Here is a 23,692-nt window from a genome sequence, read left to right as displayed (position 1 = left end):
GCTTTTAAAATTGTATTCCTGATGAAACTCAAATGCTATTATAGATGACCCACATGACCCAGCCATGTTACTGTTATATTTTTATGTTCTCATAGCATATTTTGTGCTGTACACTCGTAGTTCTTTACTTGTCCATAGTGATACAGGAATTAAAGCATGAAAAAAAATCTATTTCTAATATTTAAATATTGTATTACCCATCTGTTCCATACCCAGTCTCATAGAACTGGTCAACCACTTAGTGAAAAAACCAATATCACAGCTATATGTCTCTTCTTTTAACAGCTATTTGTAGAAGGAATTGCAGAACTTATGACATACTGAGATATCAACAGACTGAGTATTTAATTTTTCCCTTTCAGGTGTTATCTAAGGAACAAATTATGGCATTTGGCACAAAGGCTGCAAAAACATTCAGTTTAACAGCAGAAAATTCCTGGGCTCCTTCGGCATGTATACTTGTATTCTACGTTGATGAGCTTGGAGTGGTTGTAAATGATGCTCTCACTGTCCCCATTCAGCCTGTTTTGGATGACAAGGTAAGTGTTGAACTTGAGTCAGGATCATGTTTTTGTCTGTTTGTTGCATGGTAGACAGTATTTTAGATCATAGGATTGTAAACGTAAAAACTTCCTCACTGAGGATCTCATCTGAGGTTTGTGTCAGTCCTTGGAAAGACTTGATAATACCAGTGCATTTAGGGTCCAGCTATTGCATATCTGAAAGAAATTTCTTCTAGCCCTTTGTTTCCCACATAAACAGACGCACAGCATCTCCTTGTGTTTTTAATAGTTTGGCCAATTACTGAGCTAAAGGTTGCTCTGGCCAGTATAGTGGAAAGGTACTCATAAGTGCTCTAAGTGTGAAACTATAAATGTTTATGAAGACCTTGTTCTAGCCAGGCAGTGGTCACATTGTATGTGATGTGTCATCCGTGAACATGACCAGTGTTTGTGTTTCATGTGACCATGCATACTTTAACTCAAAAAAGCTTGAAGAGGAGTGCGAAAACTACTATTGCAGCAATGAATTGATTTTTCCAGCTTACTTACCAGGATGAGATTTGGTCCTTTGTGCAAATAAAAGATGCACTGTGACTTTGACAGCTGAGACCACCCAAAGGCTCTTGATGGGTTCAGATTCTTCCTTCCCTATGGAAACTTTAACACTTATAACCAGACATCAGTAGGGGGACTGTTTGTCTTACCCCTGCATGGAAAATTTCTCCATTCACTTCATGATTTATCCAAACTCAGGATATGAGCATTATTATCACAGGATAAGGAAGTGGAGAGGCAGGATGGCGAGAGAGCTGCAGGCACACGTTTGTTGATTATAGTTATTACGTACCAGTGTCTAAAGAATCTAAATTAATAGAAAGCAAATTAGATAGTTTAGTTGAAACTTGGGAGTTTTGTAGACATAAGAAGATATTTCTAATGAGGAAGGCATAACAGTTTGGTTCAGCCTTCCGGAAACAAATTTAAATCTTTCCACTGGTTGCAGTGTCCACAAATAAGATTGCATTGTATTTTGTAGCAATGAGGTAAGGCCTGATCTTGAAAATACCAATTTGATTAAATGTAGTTTATGGATGAAAAACACGATCCTAGTGCATATATAGAGAGGATGAAAAATTGAGACGATAAATTATGAGAGTTTAAGATCAGCCTTACTGTGTTTGCTATATTTCACTGGATAGTGAAAAAATGTAAGATAAGGAAAGAACTGATCTCAAAAGCTTCAAAATTTCAAGCTATTTCCATTTTGCCATTTCAATGCTAGCCACTGAAATGAATTCAGTACTGTGGAAAGCTGCTGTCTCTCTAATCTGTAGCCTTGCCAAGCATTTAATTTCTGTAAATGAGTTGGTAAAATTAAATATACAGAGCTCCAGTGCCACAGCATATCCAGAAACAAACCATTTTTCTGCATGAATCAGTCTGATGCCCATTTACAGTGAAGTACATGGTGCTAATCCCATTTATGTTGGCAGCATTAGTGTGTTTACTGTTGCTCTGTGATTTTCATGCTGAATGTGCTTGGAAGATACCATTACACAGATTTATCAGAGGAAGGGTGTGATGGGGCTGTAGATTCAGACATCTAAATACATGTATTTACATGGAGGTTCAGGATTCAGTTGCTTAAGCTCAGACATCTAGTGTTGTCCAAGAGGCCACAGGGTATTCAAGATGTCATCATGGGAAGGGTGGATGTTTGAAAGGTCCTATGGGAGACATACCCCTTCCTGGAATGGGAGCTGAGGGTCAGACAGCGTGCTGTGGGACATCTCAAGTGGTTCCAGGTGCCTTCAGGCAACTGAGTCTCATCTCTGTGAGTTATGTGCCTAAACTCAGTTTACAGAAAATAGTTGCCCCAAAAGAGTGTGATTTTAAGTTATTCTTCCTGGACTCCAGTGCCTACTCCAGAAGGGTAAATTACATGTCCTGTCTGGCAGCACCACTGGAGATGTCTTAGATACCTTTGAATGTCTCAAATGTCACTAAGTGCCAGTGTTTATGTAACTGAATCCCACCTGCAGCCAGTACAGTCAGCGGAACCTGTAGGACTGTTTTCTTCACCACCGCTTGGATTTATGCTTCATGCTGAGCCAAACTGCTATCTAGTCCCCATTATTTCTTTTGACTCTGTGTGTGATGGGAGCTTAAACACTGAACTGAAACATGGACAGCTAAATGTAGGTAACTTAAGTGTGGAGCTGAATTCTACCTCAAGACTTTTTAGTAGTGGTGAGGAAAAAAGAGTAAAATTGTTCATTTTAAAGAGAAAATCTGCATTATCATCTGATGCTATGGAGATGGGATGCATAAGAGAGACCTTACAGCAGATGACCCTTTCTTCAGTATCCCAGGGAAGGCATGCTGATGCTGTATTAGCCTATTCATTTCCTTCTTCCGTACCCATGTACCTATTACATATATCCCTTTTCTGTATTGATTGCACTGTGGAACACTTATTTATAATCTTTGAGGGCTGAATTTTTTCCCAAAATAGTCTTTCCCTAACTATGTTACACGCTGTGTTGTGCATTGATAAACAGTGAATGCGTTTCTTTTACTGCTGTCAGCTGTAGAAACTGGTTGTATCCTTGTGGCTCAAGAGATTGCTGCTTGTATACTAAGAGCTGGTTGAAATGACAACGGATCCTGATGCTGACTTCCCACCAGTCCAAGGAACTGATGAGCTAGGAGAGCAAGAGAGCAAAATGAATGCCACAGTATTTTCCCAAAGGTCCCAGGAAAAGCAAATCCAGACTCTCAATTACAGCCAATTAAGCTAAGAAAATGCTTCCTTGGAGCTGTTAGTGGCTGTAAATATCACTGTATAATTTAAACCAGTGCTGTTTGTTTGTTTGTTTTTTTTTCTAGATTAAAATCTCTTGGAGCAAAGATAAGGTCAAGCCATCTGAGAAAGTCTCCCTTAAAATCAGTACAACAGAACCAGGATCAGTAATTGGACTTGCAGTTGTTGATAAAAGTACAAAGCTTCTAGGACAAAGTAGTGACATAACAGAAGATTCTGTAAGTAAATGGGAAAAAAGGTTTTCATTATTGTGTGTATGAAAGATGTATGTTTATGGAAATGTTACAGTTTATATGCTGAATGAGTAATGTTCTTTGGGCAGGACTTTTAGTCCTTAATTATGCAAATATTCCTTTACTTCTGCAAGTAGTTTACCAACACGAGTGGAAAAGACTGTAAGGCTTACAAGGTAATAGGCCCAGCATTTCTGATTCCAATTAATACTTTATTGTTCTTCCATTTGATAAACTGCTCAGTTAACATGTGGCAGTTTCTTCTTTCAGGAAAGGCAAAAAAGTCAGAAAAACTCCCTAATGATTTGTGCTTTGTGCTCTTTAAAATTAGTAATATAAAATAAAGAATTTTATTTTTTGAAGAGCAGAATAAATTATTCATCTTTTTGAATTCCCTTTAACTGCAGAAGCTCTCATGCATCAACAGTTTGAAAGAGCTGACAATATACATCATTCCTAAAGTGCTCAAATGACGTAGCGTAATTGCCATAGAATATCAGTGGGCTGTAGGCTCCTATTTTAGGTATATAGTCTTGGTCACTCTTCCATTAATCCTGAAACAATTGCAGCCTAATCCCCTTCATCCTGTCACAGATTCTTTTCTCTTTGACATAAGAGCTAAGCGAGCTGCTGCTTGAGGTACAACTCTGTGAATTAGCATCCACAACAGTGAAAGTTCTGAAAAATGTGAGTTTGCATTCACTCTTTGGATGATTTTGTTTTTCTTGTCTTAGGTCTTCCATGAGCTCAATTTATACAGCACAGTGCAGTATTTCCCCCTGGTCAAAGGTTCTTTTGGTGTCTTTCAGGTACTTTTTTTCTAAATTCTAAGCTGGGTTTTTTTACTGCTTAGTGATTTGCACATCACTTGCTAGAAGAAAATGCCCTTTTTAAAGTTTGGGACTGTAGACAATGTACTGTTTTCATGGCTTATATGGGTTTTGAATTGTGAAATTTCTCAATATGTAAATACCCTGAATGCAAAGAAATGTGTTTATACTTTCATAAATATGGATTGGTTTATGCTTGATATTGTCTTCCCTTTGAAGTTTTCAGTCATTAAGGCAATATTCAGATTCAGATGATCTCAGTTTGTTGGTTCCTGTATATTACTTGCTTTAGTCCTATGATTGCTTTATTATGATTTTTGTTTCTTAAAAAGAAACAAAAGAAAAATAGATAAGCGCTGTTGATGTCCTGAATGTCCTGTATTGAGATATACTGTATAAATTTTATCCAGAAATGCAGCCTTTGGGTATCAACTGATGCAATTCTTGAGGAGGATGAGGAACATTATCTTTGTAAGTAATAAAAATAAATGTAGCCAAATCTAATTTACTGAGTGGGGAAGGAGGTCCATGGGTTAGGGCCCCTATTAGTCCTACTTACTGTACTGCATACAGGCTGCATCCAGCCTTGCAAACCATTACCATTTCTGAGGTTCAAGACATACAAAATGCATATGACTAGTATTTTAAAAAATTAGGTTTTGCTGCTGTCCTGAGTGACGCTACCCCTTAAAGGCCTGAGGGTGAATGGAGTTTTTATTTGCAGTTCCAGTTGATATATGTTGCAGTGGTTTATCATGTGTAGCCATATTACACTAGTTCCATAAGCACTCCAGAGAGGCCATGTAGAAATTTAAGTTTGTGTGAAACTTTTTTTATTCTTAAAAACAAACAAGCAAGAAAAAAGAAATAGTTCCTAATGTCATGGAGTAGTGTTACCAAATGTAACAAAGCTATAGATTATACTCCAAACACTGTATTAATTGGACTTTTCTTAAGTGTATTAATTTGATTTTTCTTAAACCTAGATATTTATAAGTAGCACAATATTTTTTATTTTGTAGATGATGGAATGATATCCATAGAAGATGGTTTCGGTGGTGATATGCCAGTATCTAAAAATGGACCTCCTGATTTCAGCAATCCATATGTGAGGACACATTTTCCAGAGACTTGGCTTTGGATTGACACTAAAACTAGGTATAAGATTAGAAGCAAATGGAAACTGATTATACTTGCCATTGTTATTTTGTAGGTTTTAGTAGCATTCTGCACTGATGCTGAAGAACACTGCTTAAAAATGTATTATTATTTATATTCTACTACCACCTAGAGGCCACAAGTAAGATTGGAGACCCACCAAATGAGGCGTTGTACAACTGCACAAAATAGGACAATGGCTGACTGAAGGCCTTGTAGTTTCAAGAGAAACTAGATAAAAATCCTGGAGACAAAAGAAACTCTCTTCCTTTTACAGATGTGGAGATAACAGATAGGGAGACCCAGTCTTTTCCACTACAGTATGTGAGAAGATGGGTTTTAGCCCAGAAAGGGAAATCTGTTCCTGTCTACACTTAATTCAGTGAGCAGTTCAAACTGTCAAATGATGGTGAAATCTGACCTGTGTCATGAAGCACAAATCTTGTATTCTTTCACAGCCGAGAAGTTCGGGAAGCAGCCATCATCTGGGATTGTTTTAAAGGATCTGTAAAAGTTGATTACATGTAATGTGATTCAATGTAATTACCTTCAATTCATGTGATTTAAAGTAATTTTAATTTTTTTTAATCATTTTGATCCCATCACAAATATTTCTAAATGATTAGGAAAAGAAAAACAGATAATCAACAGCTTTTCCGGCCAAGAGTTTGGACTTAAGTTGTGATGCATTTTAAACATTCATGTCTACTTACTGATGTCTGTAAATGGATGCTTTTGAAGTCTGCTCTCTCCTTCTGCCATCAGATCTGACACAGACACCACAATGGAAGTCGTTGTACCTGATACCATCACATCCTGGGTAGCCAGTGCTTTTGTGATGTCTGAAAACAATGGGCTTGGAATGACGACTGCTCCAGTGGAGGTACCATGGCACTAGACAGTTCTCCTTTAAATGCTAGTAGCACTGTAGGTTATTACTGGAAGCTGTATTTTAGTTCTAACAGCATTCATCTCCTTATACTAATAAAGTGATTGAGAGGCCGTGTGTATTGAAACTGTAAAGAAGACATCATCACTGAAAACATATGTGATACTGTATCTGCCTCCCCTTCCTGCTCCTATGAATGTCTCAGACATTGCACAGATACTTGGGTGCCTATTTCCTTTGGAGCAGTTGTTTTGTTAGAGCACTTTCAGGATGTGCCCACTTCAGAATCTTTGTATGTAAAAAGGGGGGAATGACTGCCTGAGGACAGCGTGTTTCTATGTTTTCCTGGCTCTGCCAGGAGGGCTTTCCATGAGTTGATAGTGCATGCAGAGAGGTTTGCACCGACTAGCTGGGAAGAGGTGGCTGCGATGGGAGAGGCATGTTGTCTGCTGGAAAGATCATGCTACTGCTGACACTTAACCCCAGGAGGGAGGATAGGAGAATTGCTTAAAGATTAAATTCTCGCCTTGCTTTCATTTATCTGTCAAAACCAGGCTTGGACAAAACATAGGTGCTACTTTTTGGGTGACTTAGCTTGAGGAGCAGAGTGGACACTGAGAGCCAGTGGTGGATGAGATGCTTCTTGCTGCCAAGTTCCTTTCTCCTGATGCTCTTTTTGTGCTTCCAAGTGTTTGAGAAGTTTAGCAATTTAAGCTAAATTCAGCACTCCTCAGGTTAGATCTCTAACCTGAGTTTCCCAACATTCAAGTGTGGTTGTCCTAGGCTCACTCTGTATTCATGGAAACAGCTACTTAGAGAGAGTTATTTAGCTTCTTTAAAATAGGAATTACTTTTGAAGTCTCATTTAGCTAGTATTTTATATATGTTGAATAATCCTCTGAAGGTAGTTGTCTCCTTCCATTCATTATGTAAAGACCCTAGAGAAACTATGTTCCTGGCTGAGACAGCTCCACTTAAGTGCCTAAGGTTAGAAAGGTTGAGACTGTGCAGTACTGGGTCATAGATTTACAGCTTGATGCCAGGACTAGTGCAAGCATAGCTTGGAGACAGCCACTTACCCATTAAGTTCTCATGCCCTCAGATTCTTGGGGAGGGGCAACTTTTGGGATCCAAAGCGAGATCTAGGTCCAGATTTCATAGTTGGCTGCTACACCAGACACAGACCATGTGCTTTGAACATCCTGATCATAACTCCACCACAGAATTTGGAGCCTGATCTGGATTTTGCGGCTAAGGCTCCTTTGAGACTGGAATCATGATTCTCATTTCTTTCACTCAGTTTGGCAGAGATGGGACAGAAAGAGGAATAGTTTTCTGATTCAAACTGTATGAAAATATATACTTGGCCTCTCATCCTCAAATTTGAGAAGGCTGCAAGCAGAACAGATGTTGAGATTATTATTTAACTATAATCACCCACATGTACTGTTCAGTACTTCACCCTTGTTGGGATGTTTAGATTGCGCTTAGAGTTCCATATGGCTGAAACATGTTAATCAGTACCATACAGAGAGGCAAATAAAAGAAATGCATGGAAACGGTAATGGGGAAATAAATAAGTGACATCTGTGTGCTTAATGTCATTTACTGCTTTGCATCTTGTTTTTATTTGACTTCTACTACATGGAGTGTTGATAATTTTACCCTATCGTATTTTATTGTAATATACCAGAATATTCTTGAGTGTAAAACTTCAGTATTGCAAGTGTTTTAGAGAAAAGCAAAAAAAAAAAGACAAATAGGTACATAGGGAAAACCTGGACTAAGAACTAACCAAAAATTCTCCCTCAGAACTTCTCTAATGTCTAATATCTAAAGAAGTTTTTGACACTGAAAGCTTTAGCAAACAACTTTTCAAAGTTTTAAAAAGAAAATGTTGGCATATTTGCTAGCTAGAAAGCAAGCTGAGGGGTTTTTGGATCTGAAACTCAAAACACTTGGAAGAATTTTTTTAATGAAAACCAAATTAAAACCATTTTTAGTTGACATTTCAGTAATAAAGGATATCATGCTTCAGCCATTCTTATTGTACAGATGTTCATAAACAGTGAAATTTTGATCCCATTCAGCTTGATGAGAACTTACCACTGACTTCTTGGAGCCAAGACTTCATCCAAAAACCTCTGTTCACAGATAAAAGTAACTGCTTGCTGGTATATTTCTGCAGTTTTTCTTCTAATTAAGAAAAGATGTATTTTTAGAAATATAACTAAAGAACTCATGCCAAGATTACTCATACAAAATAACACATCATTCTAAGGTGCTGGTGAATTACAGAATTCGGGAGAGTTCTTTTGTATTCCAACATGGGTTTCTGTATTGACATGGAGATAGGGCAACTGACAGATTCTTAATCATCCATTACTTGTGCACTCAAAACAATTCCCAGTTACCTTAAAGAGATCTCAGGACACATCACAGCTTCCAAACTTGCCAGATGATAGACTCTTAGTCCCAATTCAGGTGCCTCTGTTGGAACTTGTCCTGTCAAAGCTGTCAGCAGCTCTCATCTGAAAGGCACTGCTGAGTTCCCACAAAGGTGCTAACGACCAGAAGCATCTTTGGCTTCTGCTTCAGCCCTGCAGAAATACATTTTGTTAACTGTAGAGTACAAGTAAACGTACTCTGTCATCTGAATTTAAAAGGGATTAGAAGACAAGTTGTATAGTCATTTTCTTGCTAGTATCTGATTGTAGGGGTTCACTGCTGATTTTGTTTTACAGCTAGAAGCTTTTCAACCTTTCTTCATTTTTCTGAACCTTCCATACTCTGTGATCAGAGGAGAGCAGTTCATTTTGGAAGTGAACATCTTTAATTATTTGAAAGAAGAAGCTGAGGTAAAATAACAGTCTCTTTGTACTTGAATGTTACTAGACACCGCAGGGTTTTCATCACTGGTGGAGACGATGTCTTTCTCTTGTGAGAACTTCAATATTTTCTTCAGTGAGTGGACCATAAAGCTATTTCTCTATACACAAAAAAGGTGTCAGCTTCTGAAAGCAGTTTTTCAAAATTAACACTTTGTATTGCAAATGTTACTGTATTTACAGGTTACTGTGATCCTGGATATGAATGATGCTTTTGAAATTATTCTAACATCCAATGAAATAAATGCTACAGAAAATCAACAGTCTATATCTGTACCAAGTGAAGATGGGAAAACTGTTCAATTCCCAATCAAGCCAAAACAGCTGGGAGAGATTCCAATCAAAGTGACAGCAATATCATCTGCTGCTTCTGATGCTATCATCCAGAAAGTTTTAGTAAAGGTAAACAGTCTGCAGCTTGGCTTGTTCCTGAAATAAATTGTTCCTAAAATAAACAACAGAGTGCAGCAAAAAGGCAAACCAATTTACTTGTCTGCCTCTTGTTCTGTAAGGTTGGTTTTGGGTCAGGTGGCTTTAAGTAGAAAACACTTCTTTTAAAGTAATTTCTCCTTTAAAATTCTTTAGATCCCCTTCCAGGAATGAACACATAGATTTGTTCTACAACAGATGCTTCTGAAAGCAAGGTGAAACCTATTTGTGCATCAGTGAACCCCTGGTGCTACAGCTAGCTTAATAATCTGTGGAGAGTGGACCAAATAACTCTGTTATGCATAAGTATGATCAATGTTGCCATGCAGCTGGCTTTAGTTCAAAGCCTATTTTGTATGAATATTTCTGTATTTTGCACGAACATTTCTGTATTTTGCTAGTGGCGGAAATTTAGCCCTCAGACTTTCTGATAAACCAGAAGCTGATAAGACTTGCCTAACTTTGGACATCTAAGTCTGATTCATGTTAGACTCCATTTCAGTGGAAGGTGGTAGACATTTGTACACCTCATGCTTAAGATCATTGAGAATCAGAGAATGGTTGAGGTTGGAAGGGAGTAGTCCAACTTTCCTGCTCAGGGCAGGGTCAACTGCAGCAGAATGTTCAGAACCATGTACAATCAGGTTTTTAATATCCCCAAGGAGAGGGACTTCATAGCCTCTCTGGGCAGCTTATTCCAGTGTTTGAACACCCTCGCAGTTAAAAAAGCATGTTTTTATGTTTAAAAGGAAATCCCCTTTATTTCAATTTATGTGTGTTGCCTCGTATTCTGCTATTGGGCACCACTGAGAAGAACGTAGCTCCGTCGTCTTTACATTCTCCCTTCAGGTATTTATACACATTGATGAGATCCCCCTGAGCCTTCTCCAGGCTGAACAGGGCCAGCTCTCTTGGCCTCGCCTTAGACCGCTTAAAACCACTGTTGTGCCGGGTTGTGAGCTGTTTTCATCTGGAGCCACTTACTGCCCTTTCTGTTGAAGTTCAGTTGTTGTGCAGAACAGAATAAAAGCCTGTTAGACTAAGGTGTAGGCTGAGGAAAGAAACCCATTTATTTTCTCTGCTTCAAGGACAGTTTTTCTCAAGGGACTTTGCATGACCTTTATGGTCATGTACCTAACTTCAGTTTAAGTCCTCCTTGTATGACAGGCTGTAGGATTGCAGACAGCATGAAAGGTTCCACCTCTGGCCTTGGCATATGCTTGGCCATGGAGCTCTGTGCTTGGTGTGGAGCTCACTGGAATTGGAGGTGCTCTCATTGACTTTGCAGGTGTATTTTTGTAATTGACACATGGTCTTGAGAAGCAAATCATGGAGGTAGGTCTTTAACGGGTAGATGTGGCACTTCGGGACATGGTTTAGTCTAGTCTACCCTTGATTGGCTTAGAGTAGACTTGGTAGTGTAGGTTAATGGTTGGACTGGATGATCTTAAAGGTCTTTTCCAACCTAAACGATTCTATGATTCTATGATTATAAGGAGAAAACATTTCTGTAGGAGTTTGGACGGGCCAATAGCTCAGGTTCTTGATGTGTTAGCAAGCAGCACAAAATACCATACAGTGTTTTAGATCCCTCAGTACAGTAAGCACACAAATCCTGTCCTAAAAAACAACAAACTGTTGGACATTACAATAATCCTGTCTTAATTTTGATAGGCTGAAGGATTGGAACAGACATATTCTCAGACAGTCCTTTTGGATTTGACTCGGAATAAACCACAAGCAGTGTCAAAAACTTTGGATTTCACTTTTCCTTTCTGATGTTGTAAGTGGCAGTGAGAGAGTGCAGGTCACTGCTGTTGGTAAGGATTATTTTATTCTGTTTCCATCTTTATTATTTACTGGTCAGCTATATTTTTTTTTAAATAGTTTTTTGCCTGCTGGGCTCTTGTTGAACTCAGTATCTAAGATATATGTGTCCATAATCCAGCTGCTGGCATCTTCTGCACTGCAGGCATATGTGGTTTTTAAAGAACAGAGCAGTTGCCAATAATAACTAGAAGTAGTAAACTCTGTCAAGTAGAGCAGGGAGGCTGGTGTGTAATAACCTGAGCTACCCTAGCAGGATTTGCCAGAGCTTCTCTCAGAGCCCCTGCTGAAGGAACCTTAAAAGATTTTGACCAGTATGGCTGTTGCTTCATAGGTTTTTAGGGAACTGCATTAATTTTTAATTAATTGCTATATTAATAGTTGAATCATTAATTCAAAATAATTTACCATCATGCATTAGACTAAGTATAGGAAGACCTTATGGATGGAGTGTGTTACTCCTTTAATTTATTTAATTTATGATATTATGGCATTGACTATCCATTTTCAGAGTTAGAGAGAGAGTGGGATTTTAGTAAGAAAGGTCCTGCAAAGTTGGCTAATATCCTGTTTTAATTCTGTTTGTCTGCAGAATAAAACCTAAAACCCGACTGACTGGGTTTTTTTGTGACACCTAGGCTTTGATGTGGGTTAGAGAAGAAATACAGGAAGTTTCAAAGATGTACCATTACTGAAACATTTTCCTGGATTAAATATCTTTTGTATCTTTTGGTTTGTTTTTTTTTTTTTTTAAATGGTGGCTGTTTGAAATTATTCTGTAGTTGGAAAGGTCTGTGGGGAGATGGGTCAGTGGGCACAAAGTTGATCAGAAGATGGAAGTATCTTTTCTGGCTGGTTAGTGGTGTTTAGTACAAACATTCCTAATGTATCATATTTTCTCCCTGTTTAGATGATACCACCCTTTATGTGTGATGTATGCATTTATTTGCAATAAGCTTTAATTTATTTCTATTAAATTTTATCTTCCAGGTGATTTACTTGGGCCTTCTATCAATGGTTTGTCATCATTGATTAAGATGCCTTATGGCTGTGGTGAACAGAATATGATCAATTTTGCTCCAAATGTTTATGTTTTGCAATACCTGACTAAAACCAGGCAGCTGAGAGAGGATATTAAGTCAAAAGCTGTATCATTTATGAGAAAAGGTCTGTATGCTTAAAAGAAAGATGTTAGATCTTTAAGAACTCTTACTAGTAAAAAAATATCTGTGACTCTGCATTTGGTATTTGAAATACTGCTCTGTTGGTGTCATGAGAACTGGAAGAAAAGCCCATCTTCTCTTTCTTTTCCTCTTTCTTCTGGGCTGACAGAATTAAAGAGCAAATGATTTTGTTTACAAAGGCAAATTTGCTTAGAAAAAACATGTTGGTTGTATATAGTTCCTTTTTTTTAGATGAAAAATGCATTTTAGAATGTAATTCATATGGATTTCCTAGGCGGCTGTTATTTCTCCTTTGATAAAACCATGTATGAGCAAACATTTCTGACCTCTGCTTGAGGCACTGAGGTTGAAAATTAGTCAGTGGGCAGAGTGAACCATATTCATCCCACCTATGTATCTGTCTTCAGTGACACCATCCCCATCCTGCCTTGTCCCTGTAGAGCTCAAGGAGTGGCGTTTGCTCTGGTGGCTGGCTTTCACCCACTGAAGTTTTAGACTTGGTCAGAAGTGAACTCTGCTGGAAATCAAAAGCTGGAAAATTTTAGTTGGAAATTGTTGTATATTTTAATCAGGAAATACTCCAGGGCATCACAAAGTGTGGAGAACATAGTTGCACTATGCTTCTCTGTGCCTTTTGGATCAGACAGTGTCTAATTGCGATGTACCATGCTTGCCACATGTGAGTCTGCATGCTGAGAGGCTGGTCCACAGAGAGGAATGAGACCGTCCTCATGTGAGCTACACCCCCACTGAGGCACCATGATGACATTTTCAAACTTTGTTTACTCTCTGTAAATCTTTGATTTTTTTTTTTTGTATTTGATTTTTTTTAAAGTTGTTGACGTTTCCCTTAGAAAAGACACAGCTCAAATAAATTTTCCTTTCATCAAGATCCCAATTTTCTGTCAAAAGCAGTTAAGTGATTTTTTTAAACCCTTCCTACTACATGGTTTAGTTGAAAAGTAAGGTGGGGGAGAAGAGATATGTTATGTAAACAACTACTCTGAAGTTTGTAAGCAATCTACCACTCTTTGAAGCCTGAGTTTTGCTACCATAATTTTCTGAAGTTTTCCAGTAACAGATTTATTAAAGTTATTTCAAATCAAGTGAAAATTACAGGATTAAATGTCACTTATATACAAATCATTGTGTTACTTAACTTGTTCCTGGGGCTTTGAATTTAGGTATGTGTTTTTAACACTGTAGTAGCCAAAACAGTGAGTATAATGAAATATTTGTAACCTTAAGATAGAAAAGAACCACAATCTAAAAAAATTCTGTTTTTTTGCTTTATTTTAACAATTGATTTCACTTGTTGTAATCTTAAAGTTGAAATTTATCTTTAGTTTGAAATGTAAATTTTATAAGCTCAGTTTTTGAAAGGATTGTCATGAAGTTTAATTTAAACCAAACTTTATTTCACATGTCAGGATTCACTAAATATTTGGAAAAGTGACCTCATAATCTGAAGTATGCAATTAATTTTAAGGCTAAATGCTTGTGAGAAGAAGGGATCATATAGCTAGCAGAGATTGCTATATGATCTTTCTTTTAGCAGTTTTTATTTACCTAGAACGAAGGCAAAGCAAGAGAAAAGCTGCCTTTTAAAAAAATTCCTTCAGTTGTGGGAATGACAGATCCCATCTTGAAATCACTTCTTCAGAAATAAAAAAAACCCTGGTTAGTCTGAAAACTTTGGTGCTAGACCCAAAGCAAGCAACGAGTCTGAGCGGTATTTCCAAGCTGTTTGAAATGCGAGACCATTTAGTCTTTCACACATTTCTGAAGTCCTCCTGATGCACTCCTCTTTCAGCCTTGCTCAGCGAGCCTCCTACATCTCTTGGGTTCCAGCCAGTCCTCTGGGAGTACTAGTGTACATCTTTGTAATAGGAACCTTCTTTTTCTTGCCTTTCCACTTGTATGTGTTGACATTTGAACTATCATTTTTCATGTCTGATTGACTGTCCGTTGGAACGAACATGGTAGTTCACAGCGCCCAGGTCTCCTGTTCCAGCATCTCTGCAGGCTTCCCTGTCTTAGATACGCTCGTGTTTGGAGACTTTTGCGTGACTGCAGTGGGGTTGGCGTTGAGAAGAAAGCAAGCAGACTGTAGGAAATAGCTGAGTGATTGCTCCGTCCTCCCTCTGGTTCTGCTCATTCTTCTGATCCCTCCCAGTCTTAACAAATTCTGAGATAAATTCATCCCTGTGTAAGGGCTGCTCAGCATTCTTTGTTAAGCAGGCTATTGGTCTTGGTTTAGTGCTTTTACAAGCGGCGTGGTGGTTATACTACTTATTGCTGTATATTGCCTGTTCTGCAAAGCAGATCTCAGTTTTCAGGCCTTGCAGTCAGATAGTTTTGAAGAGGAAGCGATCTATTTGTATATATACATGTATTCATGTTCCTCATAGCGCATTATTAAACGTTGACAGTGACTTTTGCTTTCCTTGGTGAGAAATGCCACTCATTCCTTCTTTTTCCCTCCCACTAAAGAGTGCTTGACTCTTCAAAATCATTAACTGAGATGACAGATTTGTCATCTGTATGGGAAAGAATGACCAGTTTTAATCATGTAATTAACCACTGTCATTGTGCTAAATATGTTATAAACCCCCTATATTTGAAATTGTAATTTCAAACTCTTCTAAAGAGACAGAAACTAAGCCTGATGCTACTGGGGTAAGGGCTAAGAGTTTATATGGGAAGGTGCACTGGTATACTGTAGCAGTTCAGATTCACATCTTTATATCTATATCTCTTCTATTATAGAGAGACCCTGACTAGGATTTCATCTTACACTGTAAATTAGATTGAGGGGCCAGGCCATTTTTCCTCAGTAATTAAGGCTGTGGTTCAGTCACTATGTATCTATATTCAGGATAGTATGTAAGCGGGTGATTAATCCTTTATCAGTGAAAGCAAGGAACATTTTGCAGGGTGTCATTTAACCCCAGCTGGCAACTAAGCACCACACAGCTGCTCGCTCACTCCCTCCCTCGTAGGATGGGGGAGAGAATCAGAAGGCGAAAAGTGAGAAAACTCATGGGTTGAGATAAAGACAGTTTAATAGGTAAAACAAAAGCCACACACATAAGCAGAGCAAAGGAAGGAATTCATTCACTGCTTCCCATGGGCAGGCAGGTGTTCAGCCATCTCCAGGAAAGCAGGGCTCCATCACGCGTAACGCTTATTTGGGAAGACAAACGCCATCACTCCAAACGCCCCCCCCCCCCCCCTCTTCCTTCTTCTTCCCCCAGCTTTATATGCTGAGCATGACATCATCTGGTGTGAAATATCCCTTTGGTCAGTTGGGGTCAGCTGTCCCGGCTGTGTCCTCTCCCAGCTTCTTATGCACCCCCAGCCTACTCGCTGGTGGGGTGGTGGGAGAGGCAGAAAAGGCCTTGACTGTGTGTAAGCACTGCTCAGCAATAGCGAAAACATCCCTGTGTTATCAATGCTGTTTCCAGCACAAATTGAAAGCAGCCCCATTCTAGCTTCTATGAAGCTAGCACACAGGGGAACAGTTGTAGTTGGATGGACCTCACAAGACATATTTGTAAATTCATTCATTCCTGTAGGACTTAATGATGGTTTCCTGAGGGTTTTCCTTCTGCCTGGCTGATTCAGTATTGTGTCTGTATCTGTCAAGTGTTAGACTAATGAATATACTTACTTAATTAAAATAACCAAAAGAGTAAAGCCAAGGAAAAAGACAAGGTGGGGGGAAAGAAGAAAAGATGTCTTGTGAAATGCTATAAATAAATACAATTATTGTTCTGCATACACAAATGGCAAGCAAAATGGAAGGAAGGCTTTAGATATCAGAAACTACAGTGAGCAGCACATCATAGGAAGCTCTTCATTTGTAACATTAATGAGCATTCATTCTGCACTGAAGTCAGCTGTTGAGTAAGGATGCTGCTGGTGGTCATGAGCAGCCAGTGAGCCCTTGGGGCCCTTTTATTATAGATGTTCAGCAGTCAGGAGAAAGCTGCACTTGTTCTGGATACTGAAAAATCTTTTGATACATTTTAAATGGGTGCTTCTCAGGATTTCAGGAACTTCAGGTCTTTTGAAAATTTTCACTCATTTCAGAACAGCTTCTTCCAGCATGCTTTTTCTGATAGCTAGTCCTTTGATTTGGCAAAAGCAAGCTGCTGAAAGGGTCTCTTTCTGAGCAGCATTCGTAGCTTTGCTGTACCCTTGCCCTTCCAGGTGGAAAATACTTCATTTTTCCTTGTCCTTCCTTTTGCTGGAAAGATAGAGTGTTTCTGTAGGTGCACAACTCCAGCTCCCCAAAGTGATGAAGCACTAAACTATAGCTGCTGCTTTGCTCTGTGCTTGCTGCTGTGCTCCCGGAGCCACTGAGTTATGTGGGAATGTGTCTCTCTGCACTGCGCTGTCGTGTTTGGTGGCAGATGAGCAGGAGCAGGAGCAGGAGCTTCCAGTTCTGCTTTTGTAGATGGATCCTTCGCGTTACTGCTGCCCGCTTTCTCATCATCTTCTGCACAGTTTTGTGTGTTCCCACATATTTGGGAGATTTTTTTATGAAATACAAGCTCAAGTTCTGCCCTTCTCAGCCTTAGAAAGTGCCTCGCTTCACATCAACAGACAGTTTGTGCTGGAACCCACATGAGAGGAAAGTGTTCAATACCTGTCTCTGCTTTTCCACTTCAGGCTACCAGAGAGAGCTGCTTTTTCAGAGGGATGATGGCTCTTTTAGTGCCTTTGGAAATGAAGATCCCTCTGGGAGCACATGGTAAGTAGTTCTGCCAGATTCACTGTGGAATTTGAGTATTTTAGATATTTTCCCTGTGACTAAAAATTTTTTGTGAAGCTGGTAAAAATTTCCAGCTGTATTAGCCTTCTGCCTGGTTTTCATTAGATGTTTAGGCCAACTCTAAGGTCATTCTGCTGGATAATGTGCTGTCAAGTCCATTATTAGGGCAGGGCTTTTTAATTTTGCAAAAGATGAATGATGAATTATTTTAGTCAGGGGAACAGCTTGGTCTAAAACCTTTTCTGTTGCTTTCCTCAAAGGAACGAAGAATAATAATTAAATGACTGATTCTTGCAGTTGACTGAAACCATTTAGGGCTATGTGATCATCATTGCTTCAAACAGATTTTCAGTTCTCTCTATACTTGAGGCAGAAGACTGACTGAGGCATTTCCTAGGGGATAAACAGAGTTACTGATGGTAAAAATTTGTCCTACTTACCTCTCTTACACCTGCTTTTTTTGAGATTGTAAATACAGCTAAAAAAGCCTTTTCAGTGCTGAATTTTACCCTGAGAGGCAGAGTGAGCATAGTAGTGGAAGCTAGATAGATAACAGAGACATGTTCCAGACTTTGTTCAGCTAATCCGTGTTCAGTTAGTTTAAATATATTTATGTATTTCAGTACATGCTGCTGACTTTAAATAGAACCATGACAGTTACTGTACCACTGACTGAGTCACTCCTTCTGGAGTCAGTGAGCATCTTTCATTGACATCAGCAGGATTTGCCTTAGACTGAGTATTGATGGACTGGAAAATGAAGATAATTTAACTATACTGGCAACTCTAGTGCTTAAGTAGTGCAGTGTCAGGTTGCATAAATGCATGTTTGGCAAAGAAAGGAGTCAAAGCAGAACTTGGGATTATTAATGAATAAAACATCAAAGGTTGTTTCAATGGTATAATTACAGGGGTAATCATGATAATTAACATCACACTCCTAACTGCATTACTGTGTAAACTATGATTTTTGCCACTTCAGCCTAGCAGCAGAAGGCAGGAAAGCGACATTTGAATAAAGATAAACGTGTGCTGGCAGACTTGGAGTCTATACTCTGTGTTTATTTTTGAAACATAAGAGCTGCAAAAGGGATGATCTTTAGGAACAAGGACATAGCTTCGTTTTTTGGTGGATTAAGCTTAGTCTACTTGCTTGTCTGGTTGAGGCATGTGTTTTCCTCTGTGCTTGGGAAGTGTGTGTAGAACACCTTACGCATCACAATATTCTTACATCATCTTAAACAGAAGAAGCTGTAATATGTTGCTAATTTTGTCATATTTGATTAACCTTTTCCCCAAGGTTATCAGCTTTTGTATTAAGATGTTTCCTTCAAGCTCGTCCATTCATAGATATTGACCAAGATGTACTCATGGATACAGCTAAATGGATTGTCCAGCATCAGAAATTAAGTGGAGAATTTCATGAGCCTGGGAAAGTGTTACACAGTGATCTTCAAGGAGGCACCAATAACCCAGTCACTCTCACAGCTTACATCATGTCATCCCTCCTAGGGTTCCCAGATAAACAGGTATTGGAATTCATAAATAGAATTCATAGTTACCGGAACACTTCATAAATTGTCATACTACCTGGCAAACACTTGGTAGTTTAAGGAAATAGAGGGACATCTGAACAGAGACAAAATTTAACCTGATTTTGTTAAACTTCCCTGTACTTTAGTTTATCTACCTGAGACAATACAAAGTTGTGCTGTTAGGCCCTTCACTTTTATGTGCCTTTGCAAAATCTAAAGGCAGTTGCTTTTAGCAAGAATATTGTTGTGGCTTTAGTCCAAGAACTTGCAAAGAAATTTATGGGGGGAACTATCCTTAGAGATATTAAGTCATTCCAACTGATTTAATTGAGATTACTCACATTCATAAAAGACAGTGCCAGATCAAAAGGTTTGCCTTTGAGGTTCGTGCCTGTGACTCTGAAAGAGATTTTCAGTATTTCTTGGTTATTGTTTGGTGATAGTAATGTTTCTGTACAAATTTTTCTTTTAAATTATAATATTTCAATATATATTTTATTCACTCTACATTCTTCAATATGATCTTCATTTCCAGCATGTTTATGTCATAAAGAGGGCTACAAACTTTCTAGAAGATAAATTAGAAGAAGGCATTTCAGATAATTACACTTTGGCACTTGTGACATACGCATTGTCCTGGGCAAAAAGTACAAAAGCAAAGGAAGCACTGAATATACTGAACCAGAGGGCAGAACACCAAGGTATTGCGCACTATCTTATACAGTTGTATAGATTTTTGTCAAATTTAAAAATATCTATCATATATCTACGCTGCATATAGAATTAGAGATTAAGAGAATCCTTCTTCTAAATTCAAACCTGTTTTGAGTATGATATAGAGAATAAGCTAAGAACTTCCAAGACAGCCTTAATGAAAAGTGTCCATAAATGAATAACAACTCACAACAAAGCTAGACCTTTCAGTCTCAATTACCATGTTCCTGATGGGAGTACCATCGTGCTGTTGAAGAACATTACTTAGCAGTTTTTCCATGTTGTTATGTGCACTTGCAAGATCAGCCTGATTAAAGAGAGATGGATGGGGTTAGCTATTCCAAAGTAGTTCAGATAGATCAGGAGGTGGTGGGGGCGCGGTTTGAAGGATTGGACTCTCTGTAAGACAATACAGAGGTGTGTTGCATTTTCTGCAGGGACCCATCATCTCATTATGTTTAACCTCTTCCAAGTTCGGCACGACTGAACTTTGTTCCCTGTTTTGGGGGAAGAACAGACCATATGGAGTATCAAAAATGCAAGGGTTTGGTTCAAAATAGTAGCTGTCCTCTTGAAAAATCCAAAGGAATTAATGTTCTAGCTTGGAAATGGAGCCTCTTGGGTGTTGCTCTGTGTTTACTGAGTTAGGCCTTTTGGACAGTCAGTTTTGGGAAGGGAGGAAGTCACTTTTTTGGAAGCCTTCACTCAAGAATGAGCCTAGTGAGCAGCTGTGCTGCCTGCGATGCCTTCTCTAGTCCTGAAGAGAAAGGAGCACTCCGGCAACAAGGTGGCCTTTCCACAAGGGCTCCTTTACGTGAGCACTTCAGGCTGACAACAAAAGGATTGATGTAAAGTTCACTGAAATCAATGGGAGTGACTATTTTGTATCTAGATCAGCCATGGCTGATGGCTGAAGAAGTGCTTAAGTCAGTCATTTATGGGACATACGCCTAAACATTAACACAATTTTAAAGAACCTTGCTAGATCCCATACATAAGCGGTAATTAGGATGTTTCCCTTAAGTCTTTCCCAGAAGTCCAAAGACTTCAGTCCATGGATCTGAGGTTATTATTGGTTCCTTTTGCAGGAGAATTTAGTTTCTGGATAACACCTGCTTCTGAAATTTCTGATTCATGGCAGCCACGGTCCATTGATATTGAACTTGCAGCATATGCTCTGCTCTCACACTTTCATCAAGACAGATTAGCAGAGGGGATCCCTATTATGAAATGGTTAAGTCGGCAAAGAAATCACCTTGGGGGATTTTCATCTACTCAGGTAATATCTTGTCTCAAGGGGCTTTGTTATACTTTCTAAATGAGCACTGTATATTAAAAAAAGAAAAAGAAAAAAGGGACCATTTGTTTTTTACATCACAATTACTGAGTTTTGTTTTGCTGTAACAGCCTTGGTTACATGCAGGTTTGCATTCTTTGCGATATTGGCATCTTAAAGCTGGACTACCAGTTTTAGTATTTTGGCAAGTATAATAAAAAACAGAATTAGAGGGTCACCTTGATTATATAAAATATTAATAACAAAAGATCTTAAATTAAGTAGTGATGCCCATGGAAAAATAATTAATCAGATTTTCCAAGCAAGTGTGATAAATATCTGTGCTTACTTTCTTTCCAAGGAGAGAAACGTCTTTCTATTCTTTCCATATGTGGGTCCTCAAACTCCTGAAAGGCTATTTTAACTTAAGATAAGAAAAGGGAGTAGGTTTTAGAGAAACAGCCTAACCTAGTGCCTCTGTTGGCAGTTGGTCTTAACTTAATAATGCACTTTGTCCTCATTATTATGTAGATTTTTGATGGCCCATGAAATTTGGAAGATCTACATTATCTCCAGGAGGTTTCCATGTTACTGAAACCACATCTTGTAAGCTGTGCTGGCATCCAGAAAATTTATATAGTACTTTGGATTGCATTAATTTAAACTAGCTTTTAAATTAACTACAAATGCTGGTCACATTTCATCATGCTGCTTGGTACCAAGCTGTACAGACTATCCTTCATTATTTTCAAATGTTTGTTGGTATTAAGCTGAGAGAAATTAGTTCTACTAAATAAAACACAATTTAAGAACCAGCCTGGTTCCCCTGAAGTTCTAGTATTTTTCTAATGTGTTAATTCTTGCTTATTATTTGAAGAGGCTGATTGAAGCACTCAATGAGTTGAAAAAGCCTTTCTCTATTCTCCAGAAACCAGTTTTACTTGAAAATTTGAAAGTCCAGCAGTGTACCATTTACCCCTGAGGGTGAAGTTAAGAAATGGATTTAATCCTTTTGTTCTTCCATAGTCTAAACTATTTTGATTTCAAAATTACTCCAGTGTCTCTCTAGATGCCGTTTTTAATTTGTGGAAATGACCCCATAGTTTTTGTTAACTTCTAAGATTGCCTTAAAAAAAAATGTTTGAAGTGTTTCCTTCCATGAGTTTATTACATTAGAAACTTAATATATTGTTAAACAATAAGGAGGAAAGTAATCAGTTGCATGTGTGATGTTTTGTAAGTTAGGGTATATGATAACTCACTGCAATTTCTATATGTGGTATAGCTTACTATGTATTTGCAATGAGTATATTTTGCTTTATAATGCTTATGTTTGAGCTTAAAATGTACATATCTCATACACAGGAAAACAATCCATACAAAAAATAGCGTATATATGAATGTAGATTTAAATGGTAGGGAAGAGTAGCAAATTCTGCAAAGCCTGCTGGGCAAGAGGGGCGTATGGGTCTAGGTTGAGACTGTATTCCCTAACTTTTCAGGTTGTGTATTAGATGCAGGATTGTCATACTGAGCCATGTACCTCATGCTTCAGCTGTGAATGTCTCCTGGTGAAAAGCCTTGGGTATGCCTTCTGCTTTAGAGCATGCCCGGGGGCACGTTTATCTTCTCTGTAGGTGGTTCTTTGCCCTCTTGTTTTTCATTTGTGTTTCTGAGAGTCATTTGTACCTATGATGTGGAAGAGCTCTGAAGTTACCTTCAGCAATGGTAGAAAGCATTTCTAGACATCTTGAACTCTGTCTTAATTTAGGGTGAGAAATGTAAATGTGAGAAATGTAATTGTAAGGGCTTGCAAAAGACGCTTCAAGGGATTCCTTGGTTTCCACAGCTTAGGTAAGGGCAGGTATATTTCTGCTTTCAGATGTGTAAGATCAGATTCTCCAACAAGATCTCATAGCTCCTTAGGTCTATAAGATGGATCAGATATAGAGATGTGATAGGTCGCTGTAGTTTCATTCACTTCAGTGTGAAAGAAGTTTTGTAAATTTGGGCTTCAGAAACTGATATATGAGTAGTATGAGTAAGTGCCTAGTCATTCGGATGCGTTGTCACTGTCTTCTGCAAAGGAGTAACTGAAGACATTCTTTCAGGGTAAATATTGGCCTCCTACTGAAAAAGTCTGCCACTTACTCCAGACTATTAAATCTTCCTGTAGCCCATTAGTTGCATCTATTCTGTCACACCACGTTAAGCACTGGAGTTGGGATCCCAGCTGTACTGGTTCAGTGTACCAGCAACTTTGTCACTGTTGCTAATCAGCTGATCTTTCTGGATTTTAATCAGTGAAGCAGCTCATCTCAGACAAGGACATGGCATGGGAAGGAAAGTGGTTTCTAATCATTTAGAGTGAATAGGAGCATGTACTGGTACCTTAAGGTATGGCACAGTCACCATGTCAGAGTTAATGAGCTTCTGTTATGTTAGAATTTTGTTACTAGAAGTGACCTAAGAATGAATAAAACACCTCTGTAGGCCAAGCCTGCAAGGCCAATTCCTTCACTGTCACTGGTTAAAAATAGGTGCAAAATGAACTACACGAACAGCAAAAATCCCTGAGAAGCATTAGAGACATATAATTAATTACTGTATTTTTTTTCCAGA

General features: G+C 38.5%; 1 protein-coding gene across 1 annotated transcript in view; it reads left to right on the top strand.

Annotated features, from left to right (window-relative positions):
• The window catches only part of CD109 (CD109 molecule), a 78,431-nt gene that overhangs the window by 38,818 nt on the left and 15,921 nt on the right, over nt 1–23,692 (top strand). Inside the window, 15 exon segments of the mRNA XM_075707895.1 lie at nt 363–539; nt 3,393–3,545; nt 4,295–4,369; nt 4,801–4,861; nt 5,413–5,548; nt 6,314–6,431; nt 9,182–9,295; nt 9,509–9,727; nt 11,429–11,527; nt 11,529–11,574; nt 12,572–12,748; nt 17,443–17,524; nt 18,846–19,074; nt 19,616–19,781; nt 20,883–21,073. Coding sequence (XP_075564010.1) covers nt 363–539; nt 3,393–3,545; nt 4,295–4,369; nt 4,801–4,861; nt 5,413–5,548; nt 6,314–6,431; nt 9,182–9,295; nt 9,509–9,727; nt 11,429–11,527; nt 11,529–11,574; nt 12,572–12,748; nt 17,443–17,524; nt 18,846–19,074; nt 19,616–19,781; nt 20,883–21,073 — 2,043 coding nt within the window.

Source organism: Pelecanus crispus, chromosome 3 (genome assembly GCF_030463565.1).
Source record: "Pelecanus crispus isolate bPelCri1 chromosome 3, bPelCri1.pri, whole genome shotgun sequence".
Taxonomy (NCBI): domain Eukaryota; kingdom Metazoa; phylum Chordata; class Aves; order Pelecaniformes; family Pelecanidae; genus Pelecanus; species Pelecanus crispus.
Note: the sequence above shows the minus strand (reverse complement) of the source record. Positions and strands in the feature narration are given on the sequence as shown.